General features: G+C 40.4%; 1 protein-coding gene across 7 annotated transcripts in view; it reads right to left on the bottom strand.

The window, feature by feature from the left end:
• Positions 1-11,004, bottom strand: part of rapgef6 (Rap guanine nucleotide exchange factor (GEF) 6) — a 92,489-nt gene that overhangs the window by 53,270 nt on the left and 28,215 nt on the right. For 3 of the 7 annotated variants that reach the window (XM_025065812.1, XM_008332209.3, XM_025065813.1), the window contains 2 exons: positions 9,459-9,528; positions 4,248-4,391 (listed from right to left, as the gene is read on the bottom strand). In XM_025065812.1, coding sequence (XP_024921580.1) covers positions 4,248-4,391; positions 9,459-9,528 — 214 coding nt within the window. Of the gene's footprint in view, positions 1-4,247; positions 5,517-9,458; positions 9,529-11,004 lie in introns of those variants that run through there. The other 4 variants (XR_003052962.1, XM_025065809.1, XM_025065810.1 and 1 more) reach the window with 2 other exon arrangements.

Here is an 11,004-nt window from a genome sequence, read left to right as displayed (position 1 = left end):
CATTAGAGCCTCCATGCGACCTTTATACAACCTTCACCCCTTCGACCCTAGACCCGTACCTCCATCTCCGGGACACTCATATGTCAACTTCTATTATCATCCACTCTCGTCTTTAACCTTCCCATGTCCTTCCTAATCTCCTTGACTCTGGGCGGTAACCTCTTCATCAGAGCCACTTGTTTTTTTACCAAATTGCAATCTGTAAAATATCACATCAAATTATTTCAAGGGAATTATTAAACTGTACGCATGGAACTCTCCCTGCAGCTGAGCATGCTACGTTTCTGGCTGCTTGTCTCTCCCAGGGGTCTAGCAGTGGCTGGGCTGATGAAAGGTCCTTTGGGCTTTGTGGGCCCCACCTGTGTTTTAAAGCAATGGGACAAATTGGACACAATATTCTTCAAATATATGGATGGCCCACAATGTTACGCATATGACAGAATTACAATGGAAGTACTTACAATAACAGCAAAATCCAGACACACCCAAACAGTAGGCAGTCAGACGCAAAACATGTCTGCAGGTCAAGCAGCAGAAAAATGTTAACCAAAAAAAAAAAAACATTAACTTACACACGCAAGCTAATGACAATAAAAACGAAGCCAGGAATATTACGGGAATGTTCACAACTCCACTATTTCACGTTGCCAAGAAAAACTCAGTAAAACTGACCAAAATCACTCGGCTTAGTCCAGCACAATCAGCACAGGAAATTTTTCCTTTTCATTGAAATAATACATCAGCCGGTGCATTAAAGATTTCCCAGATGTGTGCAGTTGGTAAAGACAAGAAAATCCTGCAACTATTAAACTAACAGCAGGCGAGGAGCTGGAATGCAGCAAAGCAAGTGTTTCTCCAAAGAACCTCACATGTGTGACCTTCAGATCTAGGAGGGACGGAAGATGATGCGACATTACTCAATCATTACTCGGCACACAGAGCTGCCTATTGTGACAAAGCATCAGTCTGAGTCACAACGGTGATCTTACCACTGTATCATCAGCATAACTTTAGACCTTAACCTGACAGTAACGAGTGACGTTAGGGAAATCGGAGCAGGATTATCGAGTTATCTAAATGACATCATCCAGACAGGTTCATCCAATCACTACGAAGTGTTCTGTCAGGTCTGATGCGGTCTTTTTATTCTACGTTAAAATCAAATCACGCCAAAAACCTAGCGATGTTTTAGAATTGAAGTAAGCAATGTTCTTGACAATACATTATATGGCCGCTCGGGAAGTTGTTCGCTGCTACTGCTTCGAGCAGATGGACGATAAATCTTCCCAACTCCCACAGTAAAATCCAGTAAAAGCAAACCAGGAGTAAGCATTTTCCATGGCGTATGCTGATAGAGGAGCCTCAGCTGTTTACTTTGTGGCATTGCTGCTGCTGCTCCTCCTGCTGCTGATCCACCAGAAGTGTGTGACATAAGGTTTTGAAAGTGAAGGCCACTCCTGCGGCCGTAGTGTTTGCATTTGCTTACATAGTGAATATGTTTAATTGGTGTGCGTCGGTTTCAAGTGAATTCCACGTTGCTGTCGCTAATTTAACGGCAGGTCTGATTCAACACCGGGTTATGACTACGGTGAATACAATGTCATCAAGCAATTATTTGCCTGAACAACTTCACCTAAAGTTATGGGACTGCTGAAAGGCTTGAAGAGAAGACGTCTGACTTTTGCCTTCTGACACAGGAAGTGTCCAGACCACAGACATTGCAGTAGACACGGTGTTTCCGGTGCATAGCGACACTGCGCTTCATCACATCAAATAGGACAGCGCTCGTTTCCGCAGCGGCGTTAAACTGATTTAACTATTTTGACACAGTTGTGTTGGTTGAAATAAACACACACACAAAGGTATACATTGTAGGACCTGCTATAAAATGTTGTACATTCAGTCCATTAATCAGCTTTTGGCTCAGAATAACACAGCACTGATGGAGAAACCGGTACCATTTAAAATTAACGATCCTCGGGTGCAACGGTGCAGCCTGACTGGATGAGCCCTCTGCACAGGTTTCCCCCTCCAGGCAGTGTCATTATGGGTTCATCTGTCTACACTATCAGTCCAGTAAGAGAGACGCAGTAATCCAGTCAGGTCTAACGTCCTAATGAAGTGACTTTCTGTGTGCTGGTGTGCATCCTTCTGTGTCTGTGCGTTCATGTGTGTTCGGTTTAACTCCAGTCACGAGTGAATCCCGATGGTGCGTTACAGTAGCGTGAGAATGACTGGGGATCATGTGTCCATCAGTCCGCAGCAAAACGAGTCAGGTTTCTTAATCAATGGTAATCTAACATAAACAAAGACAGAGAAAAAATGACCGCTGTCTCTTGTCTTTCCCTCGCAACAAGGCACGATGTAGATTTGAGTTTTGAGGCTATATCTGTTCCTCGTTCTGCCTCCCTTTCGTAACTCAAATCACAGCTGAAACTTCATTCATTCTCGAAGAAGCTATTAGTACAGAAATGGGGAGGTGGAGGGAGAGAGAGAAAGAGAGAGAGAGAGAGACCAGACACAAGAACAGTGCACTGATAATGGTTTACTGATGTCATTAAGCCTAATAAAGCCACTAAACAGCATCCTCCACTCCACAACCACAAAAACAGCCATCCCTTTATTTCTGCGTACGTGAATAAGTGCGGTATGTAAAATGGAACGTCTTCGAAGACGCATTACAGATAAATCTACCTCAAAGTTGCATAAAACATTTTCCACATTAGCAACTTTTAAATTGCCAATACCGATACACAGCAATACAATTTTCCTAAATTTTCCCAAAGGGAAATCAATCTATCTATATATAATCTGTATTACCAGTATGACTGGCTAAGTAAATATAGAGCAGAGCTTCACAGTACAGAGTGCATTACACCTCTAATATCTACATTGTCTCTGAATTCACTAAGCAAAGCCAGGTTTTCTTCATTTTCTTTAGATTAAAAAAAGTAGAAAAGATGGTGTGCACTGAGAACATACAGCAGGCAAGCACCGCTGGACATACCCAACTTATCCACCGTCCATTCCTCAATAAACATGTTAAATCTTGGAACGATTGGGTGAGAGAGATGGTCGCATCTACTTAACTAATGGGAAGTTTTCCCGGATAATTGAATTTTGTACATAGGCCTCCTCATTATGTGAAAGCCAGAGACCCACTGGCACTAACTTTCACTTCATGTCCTCAAATCATGAATGTTGACCGTCATGATATCTTGATGGGAAAAAGTCAAATTTATTATTTATAAATATATATTATTTTTCCCAAAAAAAAAAAAAAAAAAAGACGCGCCGTCAACTGTTGTCCACTTTGATCATTATTTACAGCTTGACAGTGTGTCCTCCATTTGTAGAAACCGGTCAGTTGTTGTTCTCAGCATGAATCTGTTAACCCCCTTCCTATCTGCCACCCACAGTGTCAGCAGTCACCACTGTGGGTGGCAACCTCAAAGTGACACGTCCCTTCCCCCCTTGCTTCCCCCCCATCCTCCTCCCCCCCACTCCCCTAACGCTGTGTGTGTGTTTCTAAACAACAGGTGCCTCAACCAGAAGTGACTCATGGAGCGAAATCACATCAAAAGTACACGTCACAGGACCTTTTGACAGATGTTTTTCAAAACCTTGCCACGCTGTAACCCACGATTAGCGAAACTTCGTCTATGGTATTTAATTTTTTTTTTACCCTGCCCTAACTCTTGGCCTTTACTTAAAAAAAAATACCAACCATACAGAAACATTTTAGATTTCTCAGTGAGTCCCTCTGCACGTGCTGTATGTGCGAGGGGGTCCACGCACGCACACTGAGTCAAAGCGTGGCTTCTGGTGATTACCCAAAGTTGTAACTGACACACTGCTGGCGACGGCGATCCTATCAGAGGGAGGCAGAAGTTGTCCCTCCCACGGTGGACGCCTGTCAATACTTTACTTGCTCGGACTTTGCCAGTAAAATAAAATGAAATGGTGTGAAACTGACTGGAAACTCACTGACTGAGTGCGTCGTCAATCGAAATCCCCCTCTAACTCAACTTGAAATGAAGACAATGCAGACGCCAAACATCCTTCAGTTGAAAAGGGGGGCTTAAAACCTCATACAAGGACCAGACAATGTCTTATGTGCTATTGTTATACACACACAGAGACACATAAATCATCAAGCAAGTCTTCTGACAACACATCATTCATCATTTACACAGTGTCAAGGGCAAACAATTAGCTTCAACTCAAGGTGAAGGTTTAATTCCTACCGTGTTGTAGCCAGCAGGTTCTTGTCCGTCTGTGATTAGCTCCCGCTCTCCTTTAGGGTTAACTCTCCTGAACCGCCGCCTGGACCTGCGCTGCGACCCCTCTCTCTGCAGAAAACTGTCGTCCACTTCGCTGCCGTTATCCACCTGTAATACAGAGTCAACACGTTCCTCAGAACAGCAGCTTCTTTGGAAGTTATGGCCACAGCTTTCAGGCACGTGGTCACAGCCAACAGACTGCTCACGGCAGGTCGACTCTAAAGGACAAGGTTCAGAGCAGCTGCGTCTGAGCAGTTTGCCATCTTGATCATTTGAAATGAGCTTCCGTTGGGAAATTTCCAGGCTCGAGCTATCTGTTTCTGATTTCTCACATTCCGAATTCCGAGACTCGTCATCGGCGGAGTTGTGAAGCTTTGAGTTGCGATCTTTAGGTGTGTTCCACGGATTGTTTGGTTGCACTGCCTCGTGCTCTGGAGCTTCACAGATCTGGCTCTGCTCTTCCACCGGCTCTTGGTTAAACATCCAGTTCCTCCACAGCACAGAGAGCCGATGCCAGCGGAGCACACTCATCCTGAGGTCGAGACAGAACCAGACTGACACATAAAGGCAGGAAATACCACGATGGAAGCGATGGAAAAATACACCAGAAGAGCACTCCAGTAGAAAGAGAACTTGAAAGAATTACATCCAAATTTTAGAAAAAGTTCCACAGTCCTGAGGGATCTTGACACATTCCATCCCGTCAGGCAAGGATCCAGTGGAAAAGTGAGCACAGAACTAAATCAAGGGACCAATCCGGAGATTGGAGTGGCAGAAAATTGAAGGTTTCCTGTTGTATTTGACTCAGACTAAATGAGCGCTGTCCGTTTCTGAGGGCAGAAGAGTTGACAACCGAGTTCAGCTGCTCAACACGTTGCATACTCACAGAATACCTCACATGATGGCCTGTTCGTTCTCTCTCTCTCTCTCTCTCTCTCTCTCTCTCTTTGACACGCGCACAGAGCACACACTGAGCCTACGTTTCCTCCAGGAAACTGTAAAAAATACACAAATATCCTCAAGAGGCGGAAAAAAGAAAACAGCACAGAGCAAAATCCGGCCATAGATTTGAGTTATACGCAGTCGTTTGTGCCGTTTCTTTAACCAGAAAAAAATTGTTTTGCTTAGGTTTTTTTTTTCAATTGCTTTATAAAATCAATTATTATGTAAAAGCTATCAAAAGCTTTTTATTAATGATAAAAATAATACGTAAATTATTTTATTGGTTCGTTTTCCCATGTTGTTTTTACTATTTTTTACCAGTAAATTATTTTATTGGTTCGTTTTCCCGTGTTGTTCTTACCATTTCTTATTGTGTTAGAAAAATTTATTAAGTAAAAATATTTTGAAAATGATTATCAACTGTAGGAATAAAAAATATTTTGGCATCCTACGTAAAGTTCTGATTCTGTTCTTTCACTCCCTAACAGTACGTTGTTGTTGGTCACTTTTTTAAATTTTCTGTCACTGTGAAACATGCTTGGGCCGGGGGAGCTGCACAGTACAACTAGTGTATTCTGGGTAATGCCCTGTGCAGGACTGTGGGACAACAGCACAGAGGTCAGTGAAGGAACGGAATACTAAAGAATTGTTGTACAGTAGAGTAAAACAGACCACTATTGATACCGATGGGATCCTGCCTGGAGCAAAAAAGTGACATTGTGCCTCGTTCTAATGGGCCTCGTGGGACAGACAGCCGGAAATTCTTGGTAGGACGGTGGAGGGATGGAAGTGTTTCCAACTTTTATCCTGATCCTGTGACCAAGTAACAACATACAGTCCATGCCTCTGCATCTGCCTGGATGAATGTGTCCTCTGTCCATCTCATGACCATAAGTCCACTGGCCCATGGATAATTGATGCCTTTGTGTTTGTAACTCCTGACGTGGACAGGAATCAAGATAACAGGTGAGAAGAAAAAGAAATAGATAAATAAAGGCCTCAAAGGCTTCAAATCCTTTCAATGCCCATGTTTGTTTTTTTCCACTAAACCTGAAGACTGTGAAACCAGTGACGTCAAAGTCAAAGTTTTCATATGTGTAAAAGAGTCTTTAAAGTAATGGTGAAGTCATTGAGACATGTATGAAATATCGGATAGTAACTATATATTTTCCTCCCTAAGAAAAAAACATTATATTAGAAGCTGAACTTTCTGTAAATGTTTTAGAATCTGTCAGCCGTTATTAAAGTCGAACCTTTGTTTCGCTGGCAAAATTAAATTATAAATATTATTTGTTATATTACTATATTGCTGCAGATTCATAATTTTGTTTTTCATGATTTACTGAAAATAAATCACATATATATGCATAGTAAAAAATAAAATGGCCAGTACACCTTCCAAAAATATTCTATATATATATATATATATATCTATATATATATATATATATATGTATCTATATATATATATAGATATATATATATATATATATATGTATATATATATATATATATATGTATATATATATATATATATATGTATATATATATATATATATATATGTATATATATATATATATATATGTATCTATATATATATATAGATATATATATATATATATATACACATACATATATTTAGAGCAAAAAACAGAAGCACTCTTTCATCTCAAAACAATGTCAGCTCAGGACATAACTAAACTGAGTGTGTGTTTGAAAGGCCTGCCTGCAGTCCAGGTCTTTGTCCTAGAAAGACTTTAGATCCACTGATGTTTTTTCAACAAGACGTTCTTTCTTACCCAACCTTAAGCATCTTCACTTTAAAAAATGTTAAAAATCGTAATTGAACCAATCGCGACGTCCAGACAGCAGGATAACGATAATGTCTATAACACAGCTGGTCTGCCAATGTGATTAGCGCTGTCCTGATTTTTTCTTTTTTTTTTTACTCTGTTCATTCATTTCTCACTCCTCTCCTCCTCCTACTACTTCATTCCCACACACACTTGCACCCACAGAAACACAGCCCCACCCTGTCGGTCCATGAATGTCACTCCTGTCCATCTTGTGACCAGAGTAATGACGACAGCCACAGATCACACTCCCTCCAGTATTCCCATGGTCCTCATTAGCTGATTGGCTGCAATGCAGCGTGGCTACACCGCAGTCCCTCTGCTCTACCGTGTGTGTACGTGTGTGAGTGTGGATTTGTGGTTGTGACAGATTCTTGCCAATTAGTGTGTTTTCTTTTCTATTTGGCAAAGAACTTGTTCTTTGTATTTTCCGAATTTTTCTGCAGCATGTTTTTTTTTTCTTCACTTCGATACTTGATCATCACCAGCACGCACCATACGGAGACACAGAGAGCATAGAAACGACAGTAAATTTGCGAAAAAAACTTTTTAAAAAATCATTTAAAAAAAATAGAAGTCAGCTTATGGTGGATGATAAAAGCAGCTTAAACTGTGAGCGTTCGTGATTCAACTACTCACAAGCTCAGAGGTTTCTTATTAAACAAGGATATGATTGGCTTTGTAATGTAGAATATTGGTTTGAAATTTTGAAATTTAAAATCGTGTTGATTATGTAATGTTAACTGAAACATCCAAATGAGATATGTTTATACTATTAGTTTGTTTATATTACAGATTTTTCTGACTATTTTTTTTCCCATAAAATCAATGGACTCAAATCACTTTTTGATGATACCTGACTTGACAAATTCCAAATTGAAAATATTCAAACACAATGATACCACCAGTTGACACCATCAACTGATGTCCATTTTGTGAAAAATGAAAAAATATATATATACACAAACTCACATCTTACAATATACACAATACGTGACAATTATTTAAATAATGTTTCTGCTATAGTACATGTCGAGAACTATGCACTGAAATACTGCAAACTCACAGCAAATAGTCCCAGTAAGACAAAATGAGGCACTGCCCTCATTCCTCATTCCTCTTCAATGTTTAACTAAAGCCTCATCAAGACAAGGAGAAGACAGGAAGTTCTCCATCCGTGCCTTCCAATAACACCTCTCTTTAACGTCAGCAAAACTAGTTTTGGTTTCATCCGTCACACACCTTTTCAGCCTTTAAATCCTATCTTTGGCTGAGGAGCCATATAGGAAGGATCACACAATCACACCTGGAGCATCATCGATGACACCACTCCCTTTTTCCTGCAGCAGTAACTTCTTATCGGACCCACAGGGCTACTTCAGGATTGAGTGGCTTCCTGGAAGCACACCCCCTTGTTCTAAATGTCTGCACCTTTCATTAGCTACAACAGCCCATATAAGTGACAGAGCACAGTACAGGCTAAGAAAATAAGAACTTATTCTGTTGTTTCAGCTGCTGTAATATAGTACAGTACGGTTTTAGCTTCTCAGTGACAGCACGTTGGTGATATCTTGGACAAGATAACATGCTACAAAGTTAGCCATTAGTTAGCCGTTCATTCGAACAACAAACTCATTTATAGGTGCAAGCTACAGTACGCCACCTTGTGACACTATGAGTGTCACAGATGCAGCTTTGACACCGCCTTGTTGTAAATTGAATGCATTGTCGTGGTCCTTTAGACATAGTGATGATGCAATGGGCGAAAAAAAAAGATTTCCTTTGCTGCGGGATTCACATTTTTAGGGTGTTTCGTGACTTCAGTTGCAATTATTTAACGACCTTTGTATTTAAAAATACATTACTTTCACTCCTTCGGACAAAGGCGTTTTTGTTATCCTGTCTATGAGGGTGATATAATGTTGTGTGTACAAATAAACAAGGCCAAAGTTTAATGTAATGAGAAGAGAACTGACGTCACCCTGTCACTGATTTCATTATATGGTTGTTAGCTAAAAGCACAGTATGTTCTCACAACAGTGTACATGTTTTGATAAGCATAACAGTCTACCATACGGTATATTAGGATTTTTACCTTGTATTTCTATGTTATTTGGTCAATTTTCTTCAACATATTTTGCCACTCTGAATATCAAATGTCTTTGGCCAAAGATGAAGGAAATGGGAGAGAAAATGGGGGGCCACATGAAAGAGCAAAAGAGGATGGGGTACAACTCGGACATCAAATAAAAGATCGCAAAAAAATGCATAAAATCAAAGGGAAGAGCAGGATGGGAGGGTCCAAAGAGAGTTGCCAAGGACACGTTGTGAAAAACAAAAAAGGAAATGGGACGATAGAGAACAGTGTTTTTTACTCACCACAATCATTTCTGATGGCTCCAGAGTGATGCATTCACAGCCCCGTCTGCCCCCGAGTTGCTTGCCAAAACTGCAGAGTAAACATGAGTACATGAGGTGTAAGTTTAACAGGGAAACAAACTGGGTGCATTACACAGCATACAAAGTTTATTGTCACGCTGACAGCGTACTCATATTAACTCTCTCACGGCAAAGCAGTACTAACGATCACATTGTTATATTCTCAAGAAGTGTGCAAATGAGACCCAAGATGTGCTCGGCAAAAATCATGCACACACATCTGTGCCTAACAAAGAACACATTAAAGGACGAAGGTTTTTATAAAACTCCAACTCAGGAGAGCTCTTACTTTCAGTGCAGCACACTTTTTTAAGATGCCCTTGAGGGAAACGCAACTCACGGAATGCAATATTTCAAAACCCAGTTTTAATAAGGCAGTACTATATGCTGTCCCGTACATATACAGTACACCACGTTGTATATCTGTAAACAACCTTCGGCGCCTACATAAGAGACACTGGTCCTAAAGAATATTTGTTTCAGTTTTTGTTACGTCATTTGGGCAGAGACAGAATCTTCCCTTATTTGCTGTTGGATATTGTTCCTCTGATCCTGCTCATCTTAACACCACACCGGAGTGCATTTCACAGACAGAACACATGAACCGGTGAACATACTGAGGCAGGCTTTTAGGCACTGGAACGTTTATCACACCTGATGGACAGCCCCGATAAGATCCTACAGCCAGCTAATTGCTTTTACAGTTTAAAATGGGCCGGTGATAAAAAGCTGTCCACACCACAGTATGTACAAATGACCTAATTCTGGATTCAGTTGTCAGGAGCCGAGACCACCTGACTTCTGAGGCAGAACAGAAGATGTGCTTTACTGTACTTTAGCTTTGTTCTCTACTGAAGGACTAGCATAGCGTAGCTTTGTTTCGAAAGAATCTTTGCTAAAGGATGTTTTTTTCTTGTGTACGTTCTTTAAAAAAAATAAGAAAAAGAGAGAAGTAAGAAACACATTAGAATTATATATATAACAAAATAATTTAAAAAAAAATCAGACTGGAGCTCATCATGTCAACCTATGCTTACAGCACCCCCTGCAGTACAAGAGAAAAAGGTATATGCTGCTGTTTCTGAACAACTCAATGTAGTAACAGTAAGTAAGTAGGTAATTATTTAAATCAGAGATGTACAAATGTGATTTTTATCAAGTCTCTTCTCCATGTAAAGAACACATAAATGCGGCCCGCCAAGCTGTTTTGTGTGGCCTGCAGGAGCTTGAAAAGCATTTAGTAAAGTCCATGCAGCAGAGTTTCTTAACCTGAGAAATTAAAAGTTTATGCATTAGTCTATTATAGAGTAGTGACATCTACACCAGTGGTCCCCAACCTTTTTTGGTTCCAAAGACTGGTCAGTCAGTACCACCCGTTATTACAGACCGGTACCAAGGTGCTGAGCATTGAAGGATCATTACATTTTCAAAATAAAACATCTTTTAGACTCTATTCTGTTTGTATCAGAGTCTAAATGACCTATTA

The sequence above is a fragment of the Cynoglossus semilaevis genome, chromosome 19 (genome assembly GCF_000523025.1).
Source record: "Cynoglossus semilaevis isolate Cse_v1.0 chromosome 19, Cse_v1.0, whole genome shotgun sequence".
NCBI classification, from domain to species: domain Eukaryota; kingdom Metazoa; phylum Chordata; class Actinopteri; order Pleuronectiformes; family Cynoglossidae; genus Cynoglossus; species Cynoglossus semilaevis.
The sequence above is the reverse complement of the archived record's forward strand: the minus strand, read 5'-3'. Positions and strand labels throughout refer to the sequence as shown.